The sequence below is a fragment of the Heloderma suspectum genome, chromosome 3 (assembly GCF_057233095.1).
Source record: "Heloderma suspectum isolate Gila_16-S chromosome 3, 16-S_ref, whole genome shotgun sequence".
Classification (NCBI taxonomy): domain Eukaryota; kingdom Metazoa; phylum Chordata; class Lepidosauria; order Squamata; family Helodermatidae; genus Heloderma; species Heloderma suspectum.
In genome coordinates this window covers 155103563-155130503 of record NC_139460.1, presented here as the reverse complement: position 1 = coordinate 155130503, position 26941 = coordinate 155103563, and the positions used below count along the sequence as shown (strand labels likewise).

The 26941-nt window shown below is 42.8% G+C and overlaps 1 protein-coding gene across 3 annotated transcripts; it reads right to left on the bottom strand.

The window, feature by feature from the left end:
- Positions 1–1647: 1647 nt before the first annotated feature.
- Positions 1648–26501, bottom strand: RAP2A (RAP2A, member of RAS oncogene family). 3 transcript variants are annotated; one of them, XM_084844766.1, is made up of 3 exons: positions 25977–26040; positions 25131–25582; positions 1655–5747 (listed from the first exon to the last, which is right to left on the bottom strand). In XM_084844766.1, the coding sequence occupies exons 2-3, from the start codon at positions 25442–25444 to the stop codon at positions 5510–5512; spliced, it is 552 nt and encodes a 183-aa protein (XP_084700892.1). In that variant the 5' UTR covers positions 25445–25582; positions 25977–26040; the 3' UTR covers positions 1655–5509. The 3 variants fall into 3 exon arrangements, with proteins under 3 accessions (XP_084700890.1, XP_084700892.1, XP_084700893.1); XM_084844767.1 differs by lacking the exon at positions 25977–26040 and adding an exon at positions 25792–25962; XM_084844764.1 differs by having other exon boundaries at positions 1648–5747; positions 25131–26501.
- Positions 26502–26941: the final 440 nt, after the last annotated feature.

The following is a 26941-nucleotide window of genomic DNA, read 5'->3' as shown; positions in this document are numbered from 1 at the left end:
AATCAATCCATTAAATGTGAATATATTCGCATAGGAATACACCAAGATCTTGAGGGGAAGAAAGCAGACTTTTGTGCTTAGATAATGTAGATTTGGCAGGAGGTGCCACCTCAGGAGAAGTATTCACCCATGTGCAAGAGGGCAGAATGGCTCTTTGTTGATGGTGCCTGCCACTTGCCATTTGTGTAAGTACCTTGGGACAACTTTTTAAGAAACACCACCTCCATGCAGTGAAAGCAGCAACCTATTGCAGTCAGGGATTCAAGATATAAAGGTCAACCCAATTATCCAAATGAACATATTCTACCTGCTGACACTGGATTGGATCTGGGCTTAAGTGGTAGAGTAGACTTACTTGTCCCATTGATTTCAAATGGGTCTACTCAAAAGATGACTAAATCTGGATCCAACCCACTATTTGGATCATCACCAGTAAAGGCCAAGGAAGCAATTGCTCTAGTTCCGTGTAGGGATGTGTGTGTATATTTTACATATCCACCATTGAGAAAGTAACAAGTGGCTCATTTGCTGGATTGTCTGATAAATTAGGGAGCTTGAAGGGTAGTCTTAAAGTATGTCAGTAATAACCAAGAGGTTATAAGACATCTTATTTTAACATCTTTCCTATACTTTCCAGCAGATAAAATTGCTGAACTTTACTGCAGTAAACAAACAAGTACCTTATTTTTTTCCCTTCAGTATCACAAGCTGAACAAGCAGTCTAAAAGGCCAGCATTGTGGGAAAGTTTATAGAAATGTAAATTGGGGTGGGGGTGGAAGAGAGGAGACAAGAGAACTCATAGTCCACATTACCCTATATAGTGACTCTCATTTGCAAAACACACACATGTATTGCTAAATGGGTGGAATGCTACCAGAGGCCTCCAGAAGGACTGGGGCCAAAACTGCAGTGGAAATTGGCCTATAGAATGAATGGGCCAGTTATCAGTAGCAAGACCAGCTGACGGCTGTGTACAATTAGCAGCATTTGTCAATCTTCATAGCACCAGCCATGGAATACATAGTTTTCACAGTGTGCCAGCCACTAGTGTTTGGCACCTGAGGACCCACATGGCTCAAAAACAAAAACCATCCAATACTCATTGCTATCACACACAATGCTGTATTTTATCCGTACTGGCATGACTACAATGCAACTGCTAATCAATGTCAGTAAGCTGGAACAACTGTGTTAACATTAGCACTACCACTGTTGAAATAGGACTATCAAGTCCAAACTAACTGTGTCATTTTGCAGGGCAATACAAGCTCCAAAATGTAATCATCTAGGAATAGCAGATTTGATGCACAGTCATCTAGTTTCAAATCAAGGTTGGATTGACATTAATAGTTGAAACTTAATTCCATTACATGTTGTGCTGTTACAAATATTTTAGTTCACCCTCTTGCATTTCTTGGAAATAGGGTACCTTACAAAAATATTACCTATTAAATGAACAGGCAAGAATGACTTTCTTTGAAATTTGCTTGCCAATACATATAGGATAACATGTGTTCCTTTCCAGAGAGGTAAGCTAGTAAGGGCTAACTGAATTCTGAACAAGCAAAATAGTAAACCATGTAGCTGATTTGGGAAGCGGGGGGGAGGAAGAAACAAAACAGGGAATCGTACAAGGAAACCCAACAGACGTTTCATTAAATAAATTTATTTGTTAAAATAATTTAACTCCAAATACAACTGCTGAGTTTGCATTGAGTTCTATGTACAATTTGATTTATTTTGAAACATTTTGATTTAAACAACTGACACCTTATAAAAACTTACTCCATTTTTCAGTTATCAGTTGTAACAGAGCTCAACAATCAACTGTTAAATATCTTTATTCAATTCTAGGAAATCCCAAATTGTCAATGGTTAAACCTAGTTTTCAAAAACACACTGCAATCCCTTCTTGAAACCCTGATCAAGAACTGACAGAGGAATAATGGACTTTAAATTCCTGCAGTTGTCAAATTTGCTTGTCATGAAGTTTTGCAATTACAGTCCAATTGGTGCTTCAGTTGCACACTGGTGAAAAACCATGCATCCCCTCACCCTAAATGAACAACATCTTTAGGCAGCATGTGTCATGTAGAAAAGTAAATACTGGTAAGTTTGCCCACAGAAACTAATGCCAAATTTAAACCTGGGAGTGTAGTTAAAGGTGCTAATCTACCACTGGCCCTACCTGAAAAGAAAGTCCTGAAAAGCTACTACCAATACATATATGTGCAGGGGGTGGGGTGGGGGATGGCTTATTTTAAACTTCCAGAACTGATGCTGGTTTGATTCACTTTTGTAAAAAGCAAAAAGGGGAATTAACATATTTTAGAAGAAGTTGCAACATTTTACAACAATAGAAACTTAAAAAAATGCCAGCTGCAGAAAAATACAAAGCTCTACAAGAATAGCTAAAGAACAGTGGGTCTTTGGATCAAATGATAATATTTTAAGGCATGTTATACCCAAACAAATTTACTATCACTGGAATCTGATCAGGATACAAAAATAAGCAGTCATCCTTGACAAGCAACTCCCAAAATGTATAATGGTGCCGACGCATGCCAGAATGCCACTCCTTCATCTTTATGAATGAAGGAGTGCCGCTGTGGCACATTTATGAAAATTACAGGGTTTATACCTGAAAAATGCCATATGCCCAGTGGAACATAGCCCAGGTTGCTAAGTGGCCTGGATTAGAGGGGGGTGACAGTCAGCTGGCCTAGTTTCTTTACGTCCATCTTCTGTGTCAGCCAATGGAAAAGAAATAAAATATTGATGCAAGAGAGGAATGGCCAGAAGAAGGAGAAGCCAATCAGCACCACAGACTAGGAAGAGGGGAGGGAGGAATCGATACAGGAGTACCGGCACCTCTTGAATTGGCACGAGACAACTGTTGACACTAGACACCCATTTTACCTGCGACTTACTCTGTTGGCCTAACACATAACATGGGGGGGGGGGGATCCCATGCTAATGTGACTAACTGTAGCCTTCAATATCCCTCTTGCTGATTTACAATATTTTAGTTAAATAAACCCTTCACTGTCCCACTTATAGCCATGTAGATTCCAAGCAGTACACAAACTGCCTCCTTAGAATTACACATCACATTAAATGATTATACTTTTGCAAGAACACACAATGCTTTGTCTCTAAAACAGCAAAAAGCATGATTGAGGAAGTATTTTGAATGGTTCTGTTAAGATCACCATATGATGCAAGGACTCCCACATCAAAATCATGCCCATTTTTTTTTTTTTACCAGAAATGCCATTTATGCCCAAGGACATCTTACTTGTGTCCCTGTTATGACTGCATAAACAATTTGACATGCAGGACGGGAAACGTTTTTGGAATAAACCTGATAATATGCGATCAAAATTAACGTTATATTAATTCATCTCATTTTTATCTGAATGGTGAAGCGGGTTATTTTCTTAAGAGACAAAGTTACGGCTGTGTAACACTCCTTCAAAAATTTTAGGGACTGTGAACTTATGGCAGTCTTCCTTCTTAACCCATGCAGGTTGTCAATAATGCACTAAGGTGCCATGACTTCCACAGCTGTGCAAGCTGCTTCGGAAGGAGCTACATTTCTAGAGTAGAACCTCAGGTTTAGCATTACACTTTTTCTTGATGTGGGGGCGGGGAGAATCATGTAAGGACTAAGGCAATAGTGGCCTATAATCATCCACCATTATTGTTAAGTCATTAGAAAGTGAACTAAATTAAAAGTGTTCCGCTGTGTAAGAAATAAAGTGGCCGAGTATTGTCAAAGTTTTTTTAAAAAAGCTTTTGAATTCAGTTTCTTTAGATACACGTTAGATTGCAGGTTGTTTTTCTGCTGATGGAGGCAAACATCTCAGAACTCAAGTTCATTACAGCATTTGTAAAAAGTTCCACACCCACCCACCAACACGCACACAAGACACATACACCCCTCTCCACTCATCTACACAAGAAACTACGGAGCTACTTCACAAGACTGAGAAACCAAACTGTGGGGTGGTATTTGGACCACAGGCTCAGTGATATTGCATTTTAAAGGCCAAATTTATCCATCAAGGTCCAGCTCAACATGATCACTCCAGCATTTCAACCTTACACATTCTGATTGGGAACTTCCTTGATTGTAAGACATCAGAATAGATATAACTGGTGCTGTTAAGTCATGCAAATTATAAGTATCTCACTGCTATGAAAATTAAGATCAGAGGATGAGCACCATTTCAAAACAACGTTTTTACTCACTATTTGTCACGGCAATAACCAGGGCAACAGGATCACTGTATGGCAGCACCTGACTAGCATGTTAGGCAATTGAAGACAAGAACCCTTTTCTCGCTCACATGCGGAATTACAATATTGTGTATTCAACTTCTGAGCCAAAGTAACTTCACACAGTTAATTCAATTAACCAAATTGCCAACATTAAAGCTATAAAATGGCAAATTTGAATTCCATAGGTTAGTCGGGGTATCACATCAAAGACATAGCCCTTAAAGGCAAGAAATAAACTGGTATCCTTAAACTTAAAAATACAGGATGCTCATACAGTCCCCAAAAGGTTTCTTTTGCCAAAAGGCAAAAAGGAACATCTGGATACAACATGGCTTCATTTTCCTTACAAGGTGGTACTTGTTAATGTGCTAAAAATTTTCCTCATTAGTAAGGCTAAGCAATTTTTTTTACCCCCATCACAGTTGCTTCTTCCTGGTTCAGTAAAGAGATGAACACATTTCCAGCTTTGTAAACAGAGGGTTTGTTTGGTTTCTTGACTGAACAGCATCTGAAGCAATCGATCATTTCTGAGCAGCAAAGCAGAATATTTAACACATCCCAATGTCCCACTTTTCTCTTCACAAGCCGTTGATTTTTTCAGAGCACCTCTCTTTACCGTCAAGTACTGATGGAATATTTTCCTTTTCGCATGATGGGATAATAGAAGATAATCAAATTTAAAGGAAAAAAAACAGAACTACATCAATTTGCCGATAATCCTACTAACACTTGCGTCAAAGATGAAATTAGCATATTTGACTGAGTAAACTTGGCCACGAGTGACAAGTCCTGAAATTCAATATGCAGACACACAAACTTTGTTAACAGTTACTTATCAGTAGAGAATATGCAGAGTGCAAAGGGTCTTTGCTGGTGCTCTCCTTTTCACCATCATCAACAACTCTTAACTTAAAGCCGTAGCTGTTGTCTGACAAAGCCAACATACATTGTTTGTGCTCACCCTGTAAATCTGTTGGCTATGCCACAGAGTTGAAAGCGTAGGAGAAGTGCTGCAGATAAGTGAACTGTAGAACCTTATCCCCAATTCTGCAGGTATGGGAACTGCAGAAGCTTATCCCACTTCTTTTCCACTTGGAGTTAATGGTGCTACTCCACTTTGGACTTATCTCAAGAGACCCAACTTTAAATCACAAAGTGAAACAGTCAGTTGTATTACCTTACCAAAAATACAGCAAATTAGGTCCAATTCCATCATTTTGAATGCTATTGTATATTACATGCAGAACAGCATGGATCATCTTTATCTGGCTGAGAGGCATAGTTCATCTGTCTGACAATCTCTGCAAAGAGTTCATCCACCATTGTTTTACTTTTAGCAGAAGTCTCCATAAAAGGACAACCCCATTCTTCAGCCAGGGCTCTGCCTTCACTCGACGAAACTTCCCTCTCACTCTCCAGATCCACTTTATTTCCAACCAAGATTACAGGCACCTTCTCATACCTGCAATTAAATGCAATAAATAAATAAATACATACATACATGTTGAAGTCCTTTGCAATCCTTGGAAAAACAAGAATCCCTATTATAGTAACACAAAGCCATAAATTTGAAAGCTGAAGACTTTAATGAAGACTTCAGCAATTTGTTCATTACTATTATACAACAACAACAATATCCTGTCTTTAAGGACCATAGAGTCATCTCACATTCAACCATATTGGGAATCTTAAGCAGAGTTATCTAGCAACTGCAACTTTACTTTGTCTAATAAGTTTAAAAAAGGAGGACATAAGATTATTCATGTTCAGTAAGAAGAACTCTAAAGACCTATTCCCACCTTCACAATGTGCACTGAACACATCAATGGCTCCATCCCTGATTGTCACACATTAAGTGGAAGGTGTGGATGGAGCTCTACATGTATGCAAAATATACGCACACAGGATCTGTAGTTATGACTGGGAATCATAATTACACTGCACGATCAGTCTCCCCAGTCATGTGTGTACAATTTCACATATAAGAGGTCCATTCATACCTTCTGTTGAATCCACAGAGGTTGGGGCTGGGGCCAGTGTATTCAACACTGCATGCTTCCATTCATTCTCTAAACATAGCTTGAATTTGGAGATAGGATAATTATCACCCTAGAACTAAAACAACACTCATTCACAAATTTCTATACCACTGCACCCAAGTTCACCCACCTGCAGACCTATGTTATATGTTTAAGAACACTGGTTAAATTGGCTAAATAGGCAAATAGGCAAATTAAATAGGCAAATTGGCTGCCTATTTGTTAATGAGCCCCATTCAATGTGCTGGTTTTGATGTGTAAAGCCCTAAAGAGCTTAAGACCTATCTACCTAAAGAAGCACCTCTCCTGTATCATCCTGTCCATCTGATATTTGTTGGGGAGACTCTTTTCGTTATACCACCACCAAACGAAGTCCAGTTGGAACTCATAATAGGGGCTTCTCAGTGGTGATGACCTGACTGTGGAATGCCAACCATTGGAGGTTAGACTGGTGCCAGCATTGGTTATTTTTTTCCTTTTTAGGTTACTTTTTATATATAATGGAAAACCAGGGTTTGACCATTCATGCCCACACAACCCTCTCTTCCTCCTCCCTGCACTCACTCTAGGACAGTTCAGATGAATCCACACACACATTCAAGGAATGTATGATGGGCATCATGGAGCCATGTGGGCTAGTCCTGTCACTGCCACAAACCCATGTTTAAGGTCACGAGAAGGAGCTGTATGCACACAGAGCTCTTCCATGCAAAGGCGGAACTTGATGTGGCAGCTGGGGGATGAGGCTAGCCTCCACAGCCCCATGCCCCCCTCACATCTTCTTTGAATATGTGGGTGTTGGCTGAACTCCACTCTTTTGATTCCCTCTCTGTTTGCAATTATATTTGTACCGGGCAAACTAGGCAAATAATAACTTGTCTGCAAACCAGAACAGGAAACTATGTTGATGCTGTGGTCTCCAGTTCTGGCAAATTATATCAATGAAGCAATCTGAGCAAACAAGAGGAAGGGAGTGGCCAACCAGTTGCTGGTTGGCCACTGTGTGAACAGAATGCTGGACTAGACAAGACCCTTGGTCTGATCCAGCATGGCTCTTCTTAGGTTCTTATGAGTACGCAAGCCCAAGCCTTGGGCATAACAAATCAAATATAAGGGTTTGATATTAAGTGGGAAATAAGACAAAGTTATAATACATTTTCATTCTACTTTAGCTCTTTTGAGGTGTTATCCTCCACATGATTGTAATTGCATAGCAGTTGAGATGGGGCTGTCCTGCTGGCTCTGCACTGCAGTGGAGGTATGTCTGGAAAGAGAAACTTTCCCTGTGATTTGGAACCCAGAATGCACAGCAGGCTTCTCTTTTACGGACATTCCCCCAATGCATGGACAATGGTTGGGGTAGGGAAGTGGAGCAATTAACACAGCCCTGCTCTTCCTCTACACTACTATGATTGTGTGGAGGGTAACATCTGAAAAAGATTTTTGATGCAGTATGGACTTGAAGCAGGGCAAATGGAGAGCCCACAGAGAAGGGATCTCTCTTCCTTTCCATTAAAGCAAAAGACAAAATATAGACCACAACATACAAATCAGGATGGTCAGAAAGATCATACTAGAGAGAAATCATTACCAAGACACAATTTTTGAATCCAAAACAAGCAGCTCCCTACCAAGTTCTCTTAAACAGTTTCTAGCAGCTCAGACACATTTTTGAACATCTTGGTACTACCTTGTCCTACTGAAAACTCAGGCTATATATTCAAATGTTAGCTGTATGCATGCATATACTACTTGCAGCCCCCTGCCTAAAGATTGTACACACCAGCATGATAAACAAATAGGCAGCTACAAGACTGACTCATCCCAATTATTTTGATGAACAACCTAAGTCAAGGATAGAAAATTCACTTGCAACCACTTTAGAATTCTAATTTTGCCACCCTGAACAGCTTCAGCAAAATATTGTTTCTTTTGCAAGATTCCAAGTCGTATGATAAAAGCTTCAATAAGCTAAGTAAATGAGTTGCTGCCAACACCTCTATAATAAATGACACACTTAAATGTTCTACGACAAACTATTGTGATGTTTGATGTATGCACATTAATAGCAGCCAACACCCCCGGCCGCTGCACATATCAAGGGTTGGAGGAAGAACATCTAGACTAGCCTTCTAGACTAGCCTTCCGCAACCTGATGTCCTCCAGATGTGTTTGACTACGATCTCCAGTATCTTCAGCAACATGGTGGCCAACACATCTGGAGGACAGCAGATTGGGGAAGGCTGATTTAGACAGCTATGGTAATTTTTTTTGGGGGGGGACTTATGAATAGGTTCTGCCTCAACATACTACCCAGCTTGGGGATCAAAGGAACTTCCCCTCATCATATCAGCTTTGCATTTTTGGGTGTGGTACTTCTCCTGTTACATATGACAGTGTGACAACTTAAGACTGGCTATGCCTCCAACTGCATTACTTTTAATTAAAATAGCTGAACTTATACTGATTGATCTTTAATAAATTTCAGCAACTTAAAAGACAGGCTAAGCAATTACTTCTTTTTCGTAAACTAGTGCTAGAAAACAGGAAATGTTTACAATGTATTATGGTTGTTGTAACCCCCATGGTATCTAAAACTTAAGTTCCAGCCACCCTAGGATGCCAAGGACTAAACCCTGCATCTCAGAAGGAGTTTGTACTCGGTTTCTTTTTGCGGGGGAAGGGGGCACAGGGGCAGATTATTAGAAAGTGCAATGAAATGCCATAGTAGTATTTAACAATAAAAATTGTAAAATTAAACCAACATACCATGCTGGATCTAGGGGAAGAACAAGCCAACATTCTGTATCTGAATTTAATAGTTTGTTCTTTATATTTATTAGCAACATGCAGTTGATTTTTTGTAACAGGTGCGTGTTTCAAGCCTTACAATTCTCTTGTAAAGCTTTAAAAAAGTGGAAGGCACTGCAAATCAACTCCTCAGAAAACAGAAATGATTGGGGTGATGGCTGTCAGCTTCCAGGAGATAGGGCCCCCACTACTCCACATGCCATAGCAAACTGCAGCAGGCAATATAACCCAATTGGTCTCAGCAATACTTATGATTGGGGGGGGGGGTAGCAGAAAGAAGCTATGCCACACTCCCCTTCCTCATGCATGTTCTAGAATCAAGATATACTGCCCAGAAATGTACCATGTGCATGGTGTTCTTGCATCATTTCAGAAAGCAGGAGTGTTGGAGACACTTTACATCTGCAGTCAATCTATGATTTATGCTTCAATAAATATTTTTATTTTAATGTAATGCTGCAATGCAGAAGCTAATAGAGCCATAACAAAAAGAAACTATGGCATGCATTTCCTTCTAGCTAAGCAGTTCTATGCAGTGGTTACATGTTTATACTACCAATGTTGGTATTTCTTCCTGATACACACAAAAAGAGTTCTGCTTCTGGAAATAATAAAACTAGACATGCTTCATGATGGGCATCTAAGCCTTACATGCTCACACTCGTTAGAGCTTAGCAGACTTAGCACATGCAGTGGCAGGAGAGCTGTTCATTTAGAAAAAATAAGTTTCTCTGTATTTTAAAGAAAGGCCTGCTAATCTTGAAGTACAGCTGCATAGGTTTTAGCTTCATTTACACATTAGACACTGACTTAAAGCACTTATTTATTTTTCACAGCTAGTAGTCACAATTCCTCTTTGGGCATAATCCCTTCCTTTATTTCATAAAGGAAGCATCCAAAAACAGACTTAACTGATTATTGTGATCTTCATACAAGAAAAGTATTTCTATCATGATGCCAATTTCCTCAATATATAACGGAATGCTTAGCTAAAAACAGATATCAAAGATCAAAACCTATATGTAAAGAAATTTCTTGGAAGTGGAGCAGGCTGGGTGAGAGAAAATGGCTGCTTTCAGGCGTAACATAAAGGCATGGCCTTAGCACTACATGAACAAGGCATATTGAACCTTGGGCTCATGCCCCATCTCTGATAGTTTAAACAAGCCAGCTTCATAACTCTAGTTTGAAAGTTGGCTTGCTTTGAACTTTACCAGTGTAAAGTGCACAATTTGTCAATTCGTGCAAAATGACAAGCCATGGGTAACCAAAAGTGGAATGCAAAATTCTGAACACCTCTCAGGCTTATGGGAGGAGGGAGGGGAGTGTATGACTCCAAGGCTCACTGCAACTTGTGCATGTAGTATGCAGCTGGCTTAGTGTTATGTCTGAATCCAGTTCAGAATAAATACACTTTACTCAACCTATGAAAAGATCCTACTACTACACAATTGTTTTTTAGAACTCACCCGACGATAAAGCTTCTCTCTTTAACATTACCTGCTTCCTCAGAAAGTTATGTTGGATAGTTAGGAATAAGAGTGTTCAGTACCTTTTCTATATGGAAGTAAACACTTTCATAAGAGATGTGAACTAAATTGCTAATTGAAAGAGTAATACTAAATGAAAGAAACTGTTGATTCTAAGACAAACTTACACATCCATAGTGAAGAGCACACACAAAATAAGAACACACAATGACATGTACTACCTTCGTTTTTTCAGTCTACATTAAAAAAAAAGCAATCCTAAACTATTTGTGGGAAACCAAAGTGTATTGCCATTCCTATGAATGGATTTGAAGGTCACCTATAGGTTTGCAGCTTTCCTACTTCCATTCTTCTATAGGTGTTCACCACCCCAGATACTTAAATACTGTACAATAGCATATGAAGATTGAAATGAACATGTTTAAATCACAATATTTACTAACTCTACCTGCAAGCCCTATTTAAGAATTACAGTTAAGTTTCAGTTGAGAGAGAACATTTAAAGACTGCCAATCAGGTGTGTACTCTGAAAGAACTACTAGCTTTCATTTTATAGTGCTAAACTTATAACAGCACAGGTGCTGACTGATGTACTTTTCTAAATATAATATGCCATCATAGCTGCAATCCTTTGTGCGTTCCAAATCAGGAGGACCTTCGGATCCCATCCACAGACTACTGTAGTGCACAAGACACCTGGTCTGCATGAAGTTTTTTTGGATCACCCTCCTAGGGAGTATAAAAGCTCTATTTAGCTTAAGTCAACTTGTTGTAATGATGCCAATTTATATGCACTTTTGTTTAGAAAATAAGTACAAATGAGAAATGTAATTTAAATCTATCCTTCCAGACCTCTACACACAGCCATCAATACAACATACCTGGTCCCTATCTTAGATCCTGTTGCTCCTTTTTTATAATCGTCCTGGTATTTCTCTCATGTACTTTCCACATCTTAGGTTACGGAATGGGAATCTCTTTCTAGTGCACATCAGGCCTCCTCTCAAGATATGTCTAGACTCCCAGAACAAATTCTGGTAGCTGAATACCACTCTCAGAGGTTACATTTGGAAAACACTGATCAGACATACGCAAGTCTCTAGAATTCTGTCTACAAGCATCATCCGGGAAAAATCAAGACAGATCCTTAAGAGAAAAATATGCCTTTTCTTTCACCTAAGGCAGCCAAGAGGCTTAGAACTTGTACCATATAGATATAAATGCTAGAAGAAAATGGAATGCAGATTAACAATATCCATATTATTCAGACAATACATGAATTTACACAGGTCTCATGTCAGAAAAATCAAGGTGTGTAACTTTTCAGAGTTTGTCCAGCTACTCGCATACTATCCTATCAAATATGTGCAGAAAATGTATCAACTTCAGGCTGAACAACATGTATGATTTAAGATCTAGTGAAATTTGATTTTACAACGTAACACTGCTAGGAAACTATTTTTATTTTTATTATTATTAAATTATTATTAAATTTATTAATCGCCCATCTGGCTGGTCACCCAGCCACTCTGGGCGATGTACAACATACAATAAAAACAGTTTAAAACAATAAAATTCTACAATAAAAACATTTTCTAAAATACCCTAACCCACCCCAAATGCCTGCCTGAACAACCACGCTTTTAATGCACGATGGAAGCTCATTAAAGAGGGGGCATGACGGAGTTCCCTAGGGAGGGAGTTCCACAGAGTGGGGGCCACCACAGAAAAGGCCCTCTCCCTCGTCCCCACCAGTCTAGCTGTCCTGGCTGATGGGACAGAGAGAAGACAATCCGAGGCTGATCTTGTTAAGTGGCCTGTCTGGTGCTGCTGGAGGCGCTCCTTAAGATAGGCTGGGCCGGAACCGTATAGGGTTTTGAAGGTCAAAACCAACACCTTGAATTTGGCCCGGAAAACAACTGGTAACCAGTGCAACTCCTTCAGCGCTGGAGTGATGTGATCTCGCCAGCGGCTGCCTTTAATCAGGCGAACTGCCGCGTTCTGTACCAGCTGCAGCTTCTGAACCGTCTTCAAGGGTAACCCCACGTAGAGTGCATTACAGTAGTCTAAACGAGAGGAGACCAGGGCATGTACTACCGATGGGAGCAGATGGTCAGGAAGGAAGGGGCACAGCCGCCGTATCAGATGGAGTTGATACAGCGCTGTCCGGCTCACAGCTGACACCTGAGCCTCCATGGACAGCTGGGAGTCCAAAATGACCCCCAGGCTGCGGACTTGGTCTTTCAAGGGTAGCCGTACCTCATTCAACACCAGGTCAACATCCCCTAGCCTCCTCTTGTCTCCCACCAAAAGTACCTCAGTCTTGTCAGGGTTCAGCTTCAGCTTATTCCTCCCCATCCAGCCACTCACCGTCTCCAGACATTTGGACAGGGATTCTACGGCCAACCTTGGTGAAGATTTGAATGAGAGGTAGAGCTGCGTGTCATCCACATATTGATGACACTGCACCCCAAACCTCCTGATGATAGCCCCCAGCGGCTTCACATAGATGTTAAATAGCATCGGGGAGAGGATGGAACCCTGTGGCACCCCACAAGTAAGTGGCCACGGGTCCGAAACCTCCTCTCCCAGTGCTACCCTCTGGTACCTGCCGGAGAGGAAGGACCGGAACCACCGCAATACGGTGTCTCCAATGCCCAACCCCTCCAGGCGGTCCAGGAGGATACCGTGGTTAACGGTATCAAAAGCCGCTGAGAGGTCGAGGAGAACAAGGATTTTCAAATTCCTAGGAACCAGACCCAATATTTAGACATCCAAGGTTTTTCCAGCCCTGACATATACTTGGATATCATGCAACAAATCTTTATTAACTTTTTCATATCAGGGGCCTCTTTCCTTCCCCTCCCCATCATGCTATCAAGCTATCTAGTACCTAAAATCCCAGACTACCCATCATCTTGATGGTGTGTGCCTAGGTAGTATCTATGTATACCAAGGGAAAGTGTATTTGAATATATATATATATTCTACGTATACTTCCAAGTCTACTGCATTATCTATTTTCCCTCTAAAGCAATGTTTGGATTTGTACTGCATTAAGTGTCATTTCTAGAGTAGTGGGTGAGTTTGTTTGCATTCAAGTAAAAATTAACAAAAATTCTAGTTTTAGACATTCTTATTTACAATCAGTTTTTGTACTATATCTGTCAATGATTTTAAAATCCATGTATTTACTCCCAAAGAATGAGCAAGTAACAGGCTTCTATATTCAACATTTACACTTCTGAAGAAAATATTATAGACATAAAGAAAAAAAAAACTTTTCAAATGTAAGTGTCACCCTGCCCCAACACTGCAACTACCATTATTTACATCTGTCAGTTAATGCTTCCAACCCTACTTTTGTAAGGTACATGGCTGTCACTTCAATATGAGTGGTTTTATGAAGTGATCCTGGAGATGTTCACATATGGAAGAGTTACTCCCTGAACTGGGTATCCACGGCTTTTTCTGGGATAAACCAGGAGTTAAGATCCAAACAATGTTGTATGGTTAAGCAACTTCAGTGTAACTTTCCAATGCATAAGCATTCAGGAAACCACTTCAAAATGTGACATAAGGCGTACACTTACTGGATAACAACTGGTGCCATGGGGCCCTTACTGATCATAGGTATCACATCCTGATCGCAGGAACCAGAAAACTACAAGGAACCATTGTTCACTACTATGGAGCACAGTTGCAAATCGTAGGGACTCATGAGTTGCTTACCTCAAATCAGAGAGAACTTTCAAATGAAGACGAGATAAGAGTAGTCAACATTTTAACCTGGACACTCCCAGCCCTTTCAAAGGTTATTCATTCTTAAGGTACTTCCAGATGCTACTTGTTGTTTGCAGTCTCAGACACTGCAAGCTCAAGGGGCTTTCTACTTATTCCCATGATTATTGCTGTTTTGTTCCAACAGCAGAATGGAAGCCATCACCAGGTTTGGTATGGGTGGCACAGTACAGAATTAGGAACTGTAGCACAGAATCCCCCTGGTAATTGACACATCTTTCCCTGTCCCTTCTTGCTTGGCACTATGACACTAAATCAGCCATAGGGCAAGCTGCCATCTTGAAGCAGCTTAGAACTTATGTTTCTCTTTTCCTGATGAGAGAAACTGTGGGTAAACTTCTGATAGGACTGTCAAGGGCTAGACTTAATTGCATTGAACTGCCCTGCATGACTTCAACTGGTCATCCCTGTTCTACAGGGTTTCGAAAATATTTTACTACTAGGCTTGTCTTTGTTTATTTTGCATTAAGACTTGAAGGAGGATTTTCCCAATTCTGAAAATGAGTTTTGTAAATAGAACGGAGGGACCTATATCAAAGGACTGCATACTCCCATATGATCCTGCCTGGGTATTAAGATCTTTGTCAAAAAGAATCATGTAGCAGGCGATGGGAAAAATTCCTCTCTGGTCCTGCCTGGCTAGTCTGAGCCCCGGTTGGGGCAATTAGATCTTGGCTTAACAAGCCAAATCTTGTGCCTGCCCTTACAGCCTCCTCCCAATTCATCATGCTGCAATTTATCCCAAATTTTCAGTTAACCATAGTTTCCTGCTATGTCTGAACTGGGAAACTATGTTTACCAGGGGTTGGATCCAGATTTAGTCATACTTGGAGCAGACCCATAAAAATAAATGGGATAAGTTAGTCATGATTAAATCTGAATCCAATCCCTGATTCAGAACAAGCCTGGATCTTAAACTAACTTCAAATCACGGTTTAAGACCATGGATTGTCTTGAACCTGATAACCATAGTATCTTGGTTCAAATACAATGGGAAACTATACTTAATTGAAGACTTCCAGGCTTATTGCAGCATGCCAAGGAAAGGGGAGGTGAGAGGATGGACAGTGCAGACAAAAGGCTTATCCGTTGTCTTGGCTTATTCAGTTGACATACCATAATTCAAATAAGACTGGAGTAGACAATATGGGGCCAAATGGACAAATAGCATGAGCTGGTATAAGAGAACTTCCTATATTCCTGCATCTGAGGTCCTTCTCCCAGAGCCCCTATCTTGAGAGGTGAGATGGATGGCAACTGAGAAGAGGACCATTGTGGTGGTGATCCTACCACATTTATTGAATGCTCTCCCCAGAAAGGTCCATCTGGAGTCTTCATTGTTAAGCTTTAGACAGTAGATGGAAGATTTTGCTCAGGGTATTTACTGAGCAGTATTCTGCTTTTGTTTTTTATGACTGCTGGTTTTTATCTGCTGCTTTTACACTGGCCCAGTTCATGCGTATCGGCAGCCATTTTGAATATTCATGCTGCAATGGGTGGTCGCCATGGCTTATCATGGCATCTGAACCTTGCGACTGTGGGTTGTTGGCATGGTTAACAAACCACCCACAACCCATGGGCTGTTTCAGGGTTGTGGGCTGCGGTGATCGTGCAAACCAGCCACTGTCTTATCTGCTGTTTCCTATTGTTATATTAGGTTTTTGCATTATCTTTTGTTGTATTTTAGTGTTTCCATTGTTGTTTTCTGCTCTGGGGACTCGTCTGTTGAGAAGTAGAGTATGACTGTAGAAAAAAATAAAATAAACATCTTTCTGCTGGAATATACAAGATAGCTGTATTGTTTTGCAAATTCCTACATCTATTTTGCTTATCAATGTATTTTATTGGGCATTTCTAAACTTAATTGTACAATCACAAAACAATTCATGTGGATTAGAAACAAAGGGGCATAAAACTCTCTTGGTGGCAACGTCTAAATGCTAAATGCCTTAAGTTTTCAAGGCATACCCAACTACATGAACCATTAAGTGTGTACACACCCAGAAGGCACTGGCATTCTAAGGCAGATGAAGGCTATCCTCTTGCTTAACTAGTAAGAAGGTGTAAGAAGTCCCCTTTGTCCAACGCTCCAGAGTGGCTCTTGGGAATTCTGAAGCACTCATTGGAGAAGATACAATTGCATCATCTGCACCTATTCCCTAGTTAACCTATGAGACTTTACAAATGTAATATATTCCCACGCTCCAACCTCCCCCACACACTTCATAATGAGGAAGATTTTAATCTGCTTTGCCAAAAAGCCATACAGACTTCAGAACGCCAGCCAATGAACCACAAACATACTTTCTGGGAAGGTGTGAGACTTGAAGGGAAAAATCCTATCCCCAAACAACATTTTAGAATCCTGTTTTATACATTATATTAAATCCCTCTCAAACAAAATCATTTCTTAATCTCTGCATCTGCAGTCAACCTAGTTTTAGGTTGTTTTAACTCTTTAAGAGTTTTAACTCTTGAAAGCTTACATGGATACATTATTTTTAACCTTTATTAAAGTGGCCACAGGCTGTTTTTTTTAACCACACAGTAAAAATGGGTTAACACCTAAGCCAAGTTCTCAAAAATTAGAAACCCCCTTTTGAATCCTCTCCTTTTAATCCACGAATGCACAAGTATATTGACTCACATGTTTGTTTTTTCATTTATTTCTCAGCACTGTGTCTATGGTTTAAACCTGCTAGGATTCAACAATATTTACTGTGCAATCCTATAAGTGTCTACTCAGAAGCGAGTCCAATTTAATTCTATCCCAGGTAAGTGCATATGTGATTGTTCTTAATTATAGTATTTTGTAAAGACATTTAAAAGGGATTTGAAAAACAATTTGAGAATAAAAATTCCATTTTCAGAATTTTGAGCATTTAAAATATTTCTTTTAAATACCTCCCATGGATGGGGAACTCGAAAAGCTGTGTAATGCAGCAAAATTTGAAGCAGTAGAAGACAGTGCCAAATAGGTTCTCTGAAGTTATTCTTGACTAACTTGCATCCCATTGATTTCAGTGAGTTTCCACTAAAAGTCTGGATCCAGCCGATTCTTTCAAGTTAGTCAAGAATAACTTCAGTCTCATTAATTTCACTGGGCTTACTCTAAGAATGACTAAGTCTGGAACCAACTGTATATATTCTTGAAAATACTAAACAGGGCTCCTCCAGAAAGGGTTGCTGAACATGGAACCATATCTAAATTAGCAAAGATATATTGCCTGAGCTAGTACTACAGTTTCAAGGGAAATCAGTATTAGCCACTAGAAATCTCCAGCATAGTTTTCTGGAAAACAATTCCCATCACAACAAGCAACACCTGGAAGAGGAGTGCATTAGTGCTCTAGACACTTAATGGATCATGCTGTGACATGCAAGACATGACATCACAAGTCTTTCTCCAATGTTGTTTGAAATCCTGACCCTCCTCCTTTGTTTTTTCTCCTCTTAAAAGTATTTTCTCTTGAGATATACCCACCCACCTCTAATCTGAAATACATGGGGCCTACATGTGTTTTGTTTTTTTAAGTTTCCCCACTCATAGTATTTTTGCAAGCTGTCTTTGGACGTCAGGATTCCACACCCCTTTTACAGACTGCAGGGATGAATATATTAGGTTAGGTTCGCCTATTGAGATTTAGACTCTTAGCAGCCTTTCCCCTCTGCAAGGGTGGGGGACCTATTAAAATGGTCCGCCCCTGGAGACTAATGGATTCTAAAGGGCTCTGGGGGATTTTCCTCCTGTCAAAGCCCAGGTTACTCTGTGGAACGCAAAGACGACTCAGGCAGTTGACATGGTGGCATCCAAGCATTCTCTCCCTCTGAGCAGAGCCCAGCCCCTTGGTATATACCTGAGGTGAGGGCACTGAAGCAAGAGGAAAGACGGCTACAACACAGGTGGAGGAAAACTCATGCCGAGTCTGACCGAACTAGGGTAGACCTCATTATCAAGCCTACTCTGTGATGGTTTAGAGAGCTTCGGCTATTGGGCGGTATAGAAATGAAATAAATAAATATGGTGATGGTGGCAAAAAGGGAGTTCTTTTCCACAACCATTGGATCTTCTCAGCAGAGCTTTTCCGAGTAGTTTGTGGCCTGCTACAATCTGGGTCAGGGAGAGAAAAGGTGGAACCCTCAGTAACACTTCGAAGATAAAAGTCGCTCAAATCCATCATGAATTGGACACCACAATTAATGCAGTTCCAGTAGTAGAGGTGCCCAGAGAACCATCTGGTCTAGTTTTATTGGATGAGTTTCAGTTGTTGAGGCCTGAAGATGCGGACAAGGGGCTTGACGAAGTCCGGCTGACCACCTGTGTGCTTGGCCCTTGCCTTTCATGGCATATTACATCTAATAAGGAGGGGATATCTGGCTGGGTCCAGAATGTTGTAAATTCCTCCTCGAGAGAGGGAGTGGTGCCGGCCTCTTTAAAAGAGGAGGTAAGTAGGCCATTCCTGAAAAGGCCTAACCTGGACCCAGATTATGTTAACAACTATAGGCCAGTAGCCAGCATCCCCTTCCTGGGCAAGGTGGTTGTTGGAGAATACCAGGCATTCTTGAATGAAACTAATTATCTAAATCTATTTCAATCTGGCTTCAGGCCTGGTTTTGGAATGGAAACTGCCTTGATTCATAAATAGTAAACAAACTGCTCACCCTGTGGGATGATCTTCACCAGGAGAGAGATAGGGGAGTGCAACCCTGCTGACAATCTTGGACTTCTCAGTGGCTTTTGATACCATCAACCATGGTAATCTTCTGGATAGATTGTCTGGGCTGGGAGTTGAAGGCACTGGGCTGCAGATAGCCGATTCCAGAAGGTGGTGCTGGGGGATCATTGCTCTGTGGCTTGGCAGCTATGCTAAGGGGTTCAGGGCTCTATTCTATCCCCCATGCTGTTCAACATCTATATGAAAACACTGGGGGAGGTCATCTGGAGGTGTGGGCAGAGGTGTAATCAATAGGTGGATGACACCCAGCTCTCTCTCTCCTTTTCATCAAATCCAGCTGAGGCAGTGGTTGTCCTGAATCTGGGCCTGGGCACGGTAATGGACTGGATGAGGGCCAATACACTGAGACTCAATCAACACAAGATGGAGGTACTGTTAGTGGGTGGTACATCTGCCTGGCTAAGTGATGATCAAACTGTTCTGGATGGGGTTGCACTCCCCCTTAAGGATCAGGTTTATAGTTTGAAGGTGCTCTTGGATCTGGAACTGTCACCCGAGGCACAGGTGGACTCAGTGGCATGGAGCACCTTTTATCAGCTTAGACTGATACACCAACTATGTCCATATCTGGATAGAGATAGCCTGGCTACAGTTATCCAAGCTCTGATAACTTCTCTTCTGGATTACTGCAATGCATTATACACGGGGCTGCCTTTAAAATGGTCTGGAAACTTCAGCTGGTCCAAAATAGGGCAGTGATATTGTTAATGGAGACTGGCCAACATGATGATATTATGCCAGTACTTTTCCATCTGCAGTGGCTGCCAGTCCATGCCCAGGCTTGGGTGGTTACCAGGAAGAGAGCCTTTTCTGCTGTGGCACCCCAACTGTGGAATGAACTTCCCAGAGAGCCTTGACTGGCACCTACATTGTACTCTTTCTGCCACCAGGTGAAGACCTTTTCCCCAGGCATTTTAGTCCTTCATTTCTGTTGTTTTAAATCTGTTATTGTATTTTAAATCTCTGCATTGCTGCTAAGTTTTATTTTGATTTTTACTTTTATTTTATACTTAGTTTTAAACTTCTAAATTTTTATAATGGATTTCATACTGTATTTTGTGGTTTTAAATGTTGTGAAAAACCCAGAGAGCATCAGCTAGGGGGCAGTATAGAAATGTAGTAAATAAATAAATATTGCCAAGAGAGCTAGTGGCGCAATAGCACACAGCCAACTGCTATTGCTTAATTTTATTTATTAACATTTGGGAGGTTGTCTGCTTTTGCTGCTGTTTTTATTTTGTTAATGTGTTTTAATGATGAATTATTGTGTTGACGTTTTTATATTTTGTAAGCTGCTTTGAGCAACGCCTTTTTGAAGGGGAAATGTGGGGTAATTTTATATAAATAAATCTATCTGGAAAAGATACCCTGTCTGGAAGAACCCTTAAACTGGTTTATCAGATAGCCACTTTTTATTAAGTTGGTATAAAATGTGGCTCTTTACAGACTGACACACTCTAGTCTTTCTGCAAATGTCATACAATATCAAGGGAAATTGTATAGACAGACATGGGACCAGCTGTAATGTTCAGTCATTTATAGAGCAACCTGGGTTTTACCAATGTTTCAAGTACTGTGACTGGTGATGTTGATAAAACCTATGCCAGCTTTCCCCAATCTAGTGCCCTCCAGATGTGTTGGGACTATAGCTCCCATCATCCTTAGCCAACAGGGCCATTGGGCATGCTGACTGGGGATGATGGGAGTTGTTGTTCAACACATCTGGATGGCGCCAACTTGGAGAAAGCTAATCTATGCTAATGGTTCTGATACATGCCAATTTATTTATTACAGTTCTATACTGCCCATGGGCTGAAGCTCTCTGGGTGGCTTATAAGACAAAGAGAACTTAAGAGAAGTAGCCACAGAATGGTTTGGTAGGTTTTTGTTCTCTTATAGAATCATTAAAATGCTGAAAGTAACACAGACCATACATCTTTAAATGATTATCAGATAAATGTGGACAAGTACACAGAAGTAACTTTTGAAAGAAACCATTTATCACACATAGGGAAGACCACAGTTTTAACAGGAAGAATAGATGGAGAGTGACCTTATTTGAAATCTACTTCTCATCCCAAAGCCAGTAGCATTTTATAAAACATGGAATACACAAAGAAAAATCAATAGCAAGATTGATATTTCACATGTAAAAACAGGAGTACTACTATTTATTAGTAAGAAATACTGGCATGCATTAGCTTTGCAATTCCCAGATGGTATCTACATTAGTAGGTCAGAGAGAATTGGGGGAAAATGCTGAATAACTAAGAAGTTGATGCTGGTGCCTACCAGATCAGCAGAACAGGAATGAGTGCACAATACAAGAAAATAACCACCTTTTAATGCTCTGGATTATGTGCAACCAGGTAAAATATTGGCCATAGTGGCAGTATTTGGCTGCTAGTCCTGTGCTAGACTTCCCTAATGACGTAGGGACTGATATTCCCCCCATCCACACTTCCCTTTTCTCGGTAGTATTCAAGAATCGGAAATATTTTTCGAGGAACTGTTTTGCCCATTAACAGGAAACTTCTAGTTGAGTTGCATGTCTTCTAATAGTGAAGACAAACTGCGAAAACATTAGGGAAAAGTACATTTCCCTACTGGGTCTTTTTAACAGAAAGGTCATTAACAAAAGTCCACCAGCTCATATTAGCTGAATACTGCAGCAATATTTCAATAAAATGAAGACAGCCCAAACTATTCTTATCGGGACTGTTGTGGTTTAAAAATACCTATATACCCATTAATAATGTTACCAATTGGATTTCAGCAACAGCAGAAAAATTACAGTAACAGATAACTTTTGCTTACATACTACTTCCCTTAAGTATCAGATACTACAACACTAGGTGAGATTAGTGAATTCCACAGACAATATCCCCAAAGAAGTCAAGAACCTTATAACTTTTTAAAATGAACTGGATACATTTCTACATGTGCCTCAACAATACCTTACTAAGATGAGGAAGGGATTTGGTATTGTGATGATGTTCAAGTTTTCCTCTTCTACTACATCTCCAATCTCTACTATGAGAGATAACATCCTGGCCAGGAAAACCACATGCTTAAAGGCCAAAGTAGATTAGATTTCTTTCCTAGAACAATCAGATGCTGCTAATAAAATTACTACTGGTGTTCTAAAGAAAAGAGTGGTTTTCTAGAACTCTGTACCCATCAGTTCCTACCCAATTTCAAAAGTGCTAGGGAGCAAAAAACATTTTCTTATGAAAAGGCTGGATGGCAGTCAAACTCAGGGCCTAATTCATCATCATGCTTAGCAAGAATGTTCCTTTAAATCAGAAGCAATAGTGACTCTGAACAAGGCAACTTGTTTTGCTCAATTTATTCCTCATCTGACAGGCATCTGCCTGCTCCAGAACTGTGTCAGACTTGACTATTATCTGTATTATCAGCCTCTCCACCATGTTCTTAGGAGGGCCTACTTAAGAGCTGGGCTCATGCAAGATTAGAATTGAAGATAACAGGACCTTCTCTATGGATGTACTACAGAATTTGCTCCCCAAACAGGCCCACCAGGTGTCATTCTTGTTCTATAAGCTTATTGTTCATAAGCTTATAAAAACTTTTCTTCCCAGTTTCCTGCTGCATTTGGTTACTGTCTTCCATACTTTGCATGTATTATTTTATTGCTGTTTCTAAGCCCCCTTTCTTGTTTTTAGATAGTCTTTAGTGTAAGCCGCTGTCAGCATGTTTTTATGAAAGAGTGGCATAGAAGCACCATAAGATGGTACAGAAGCATCAAAATTCTATGGGTTTTTATAGTCATGAAGAAATTCTACCACAATTCAAGAGGTTGAATGTTTAAAGGCTTTTCAGCCCCTAACGTTTTAGCAGCTGATTTTAAAATAGATTTTATTCATCTAAAGATGGGCACTGAAAATGATGTTGGTAGGCACCTGAATTCTAATTTATCCTTCGTAGAAGACTTACATTTCTGAAGAGATGCAGCTGCTTGAAATATCTTTTCCACACTCACTTTGTACAATGACATCTTGCTTGAATCACTTCAGTAAAGGGGAAAGTGTCAAAGATTTACTCTAATGGAGGAGTGTGGGGAACCTCCCCCCCCCGCCCCCCTGGGCTGTCCTCAGAGGTAATCTTTTGGGGACTGCAATGCTTGCAAGTGGGTGGGGCAAAAAGCATTTTACATTAAAAAGTAGGGCCTAATGCCATCATATTACAGTGCTGGTTATGAACTGTAAAGCCCTATATGACTTGGGACCAGGGAATCTGAAAGACTGCATTCTCTCATACGATTCTCCCCAGGTTTTAAGATCTTTCAGTGAGGCCCTCCTTTCAGTCCAACCACCATTGAAGGCATGTTTGATGGGGATGCGAGACAGGGCCTTCTCGGTGACTGCTCCCAGGCTCTGGAACTCCCTGCAGAGGGGAGGCTAGGTTGGTTCTCTCTCAGTTGGCCTTTTGCTGGAAGGCAAGGGCATGTTTATTCAGGCAGGCCTTTGGCACATAAGGTGGTCTGCTGCTGAAGGAAGTCCTATTGGGTTGGGTGCTGTTTATTTCTTTTATTATTGTATTTTAATTGCGCTTTTATTTGCTTTTATGATTGTTTTAATCAAGTCTTTGTTATAATCTTGGTCTTAGTATTAGCCACTTTGAACAACATTTTTTGGTGGAAAGGCAGGATAGAAATCAATCAATCAATCAATCAATCAATCAAACAAATAAATAAATAATAAACTTTGCAGGACATATAAACAACTAAATTCAGAAGAGAAAAGAATCAAGCGAATACCCAGTTCTCAGTCCCATCAGATCACCGATTCCAAAACTAGAGCATAGACTGTGTTTATTATTGGGTGCAGTTTGTTCTACGGTTTTAGGTAGTGTTAAGCTGGTCTTACGGGTAGAAAGTGGGAATTCAAAACCACCTGTCAAATGAATACTTTGGAGTGTGTAGGTGAGGCATTGTAATAGTGTGAGTAGGTGGCAATACAGGCATGTAGGATGTTCTACAGAAGTAGAAATCTATATAACAGGAATAGGGAACTTGAGGGACAGTGGTGCACTCTTTGTATTCAAAATGTTATAGATACATGTACAGGCATATGGAACAGGGGAAGGTGTATCAAGTGCAAGGTAACCAACATGGATTGTAAGTGCTGAGAAACTACATGCAGGAAGCTGCAGATAAATATGGGATGGGGGTGCGGACGTCAAGAGTTGGAGAAGTTGTGCAGGCTGCTGGAGATGCAACACAGAGCACCGGAAGTGAGTGGAATGAGGAACTGAAAGCTCTGTGCGTGGGAACAGAATTAAAGATAGGCAAGGGCATAGAGGACAGATAGATCTGAATCCGAGGCACCGTGTGGGGGAATAAACATAATGTTGGTGAATAGGAATGGCAAGATTTGTCATCAAATTCCAGGGAAGCACCCAGTGCAGGACACTAGCTGGGCATGGAAATGCATTCTGTCAACACAAGGACGAGTTAGACAATCGTAACTATGGGATGCAGGTCTTGGTGTAAGAAGCAGGCAAGTCTCTCTGCAGTATTTCGAGAGGGCTACCTGCAGGCAGGGAGTGGATCAAAGTGGACATGAGTCAGTATGCTGCCGCGTCAGTGGGGCTTGTCTCAGGGATACATATGCCAGGCAGGTTTGGATATGCAGAGGTGGGGCAAAAGAACCCGTGTAGAGGAAAAAAGGGGCTAGCCCTGCACAGGGCAAATGGGGCTACAGAACGGGCTTCATACAGGGGGAAAGAAGATGGATGGGGTTGCAAAAGGCGATGCCTCCCAGGTAGGGCAGAGGACGGGCACGGAGCTCCCTGAGAGCAGGCAGGCAGAAGGTCTACGGGCAACAGGCGAAGGGGATGTAGCTGGTCAGAGAGGGAGCGATATATCGGGAACAGGGGAACCGGGACCTGGGGGGGGGGGAGGAATCTACTGAAGGCGGGGTTTCATCAACATCATCATCATCACCTCTTGACGCGGATGATCTGGTCGCGCATGGGGCGGATGTCCTGGAAGCTCTGCTGGTTGACGAGGCTGTAGACCAGGATGAAGCCCTGCCCGTTCTTGATGTAGAGGTCCCGCATGGAGGCGAACTGCTCGGTGCCGGCGGTGTCCAGGATCTCCAGCACCGACGGGGAGGCGTCCACCTCGATCTCCTTGCGGTAGAAGTCCTCGATGGTCGGGTCGTACTTCTCGATGAAGGTGCCGGTGACGAACTGCACGGTGAGCGCCGACTTCCCCACCCCGCCCGAGCCCAGCACCACCACCTTGTACTCGCGCATCCTCTTCCCGCAGCCAGCCTCCGTCCGACCCGCCGCCGCTCACCGACCGCCACAGCCGCCGCCTCCACCTCGGGCGGTCACCCCCCTGCGGCCGCAGCAGACGCCACCGCGTCCTCCGGCGCCGCCATGGCGGAGGCACTGAGGGGGAAAGGAGGGAGAAGAACAGAGGCAAGGGTGGGCCTCCCGCGCAGCCACAGCGGCCCCTGGGCGACGCTGCCTGCAGCCGGGCCGCCTTCACGGGCCGCTGTTACTGCGGCGGCGGCGGCGGCGGCGCTACTGCTGCCGTCGCTGCCAGGCGGAGCGAACACCCCGCCCCCTCATTCCTCGTAACCAAGGGAACCACCAACCGGGCAGCGCCTGGGCGTCCCGTCACGTGGCTTAGACGAACACGCCTCCGCCAATCGCCACAACTGGAGCAACTGAATGACACACGCTCTCACTCGGCCGGCCGGCCGGCCTGCCTTTCTTTTCTCTCTCTCTCTCTCCTTCTCCCCACCTCCTCCGCCCTGTCCCCGCGTGACTGTTCCGTTACCTTCCCACTGTAGCCTAGGAAACAGGGGCCCGCCTTGTCCCCCTCCGCCCGCCCGGCTTGGGGCACGTGCCCCTAAACTGACCAACCGAATCGGCTTTCCTGTCACGCGCATACCCGAGCCGCCCAATCAGCAGGCAGGGTACTGTTGCTGCTGTGGGAAGGGTTGGAGAGGGATCTCTGACTCACCCCTTCCCCTCCCCCCCTCCCTCCGGCTGTCTGCTCGGGCAGGGGTGTCGGGTCTACGCTTGGCCATAGCGTCCGCGGGGCGGGGCGGGGCGGCCCGTTGCTGGCGCAGAGACTGACAGGATATGGAGGCACGCCGTGAATCATGGCGCTCGAGGCTCCGTGCCGGGTGAAGCCCGAGAGTCAGGCCCTGCGGCGGGATAGTGGAGACCCGCGGCAACGTGCCCGCCTGCCCGTCCCTCAGGGGCGCAGGGCCCCCCGGGCGTCCAGAGAGAGCAAGCCTGGCCAGCGACGGTGCCGAGGCGGCCTCGTCCTCTCGCTCCGTCGCCTGCGCTCTGCCTCGGGCAGGGCAGGGCAGGGCAGGGGTGGGGATTGGGCCCCGGGAGCGCACCGCCCAAAGAAAAGGGCGGAGCCGGCGAAGAGCAGGGCGGGCGCTCCTCGAGGAGCGGGCGCCGCTTCCGCCCCCGCGATCCCTCGCGCTGGGCAGCCGCGCTCGGCCCGATGCTCGGCGCTGCGCCGGCGGAAGGAGGCGGGATGAGCGAGCCGAGAGAGCCTGCCGGAAGGAGAGAGCAGGAGGTGGGGCAGCTGGAGAGAGCAGCAGCCGTTCCTTGCGATTATCGTTTCCCTGGCCGCATCACCCGGAGATGGAGGGCAAGTGAACACGAGGAGGCAGCAGGGGGCTCAGTCCCCGGCATAGTGCCACCAAAGGGAGCCAGCAGGTGAGGGGATGAGCCGGCTGCTCTGCCCTGTTGCCTGCCTCCGCTCTTCCTCTGGGCGTGCCA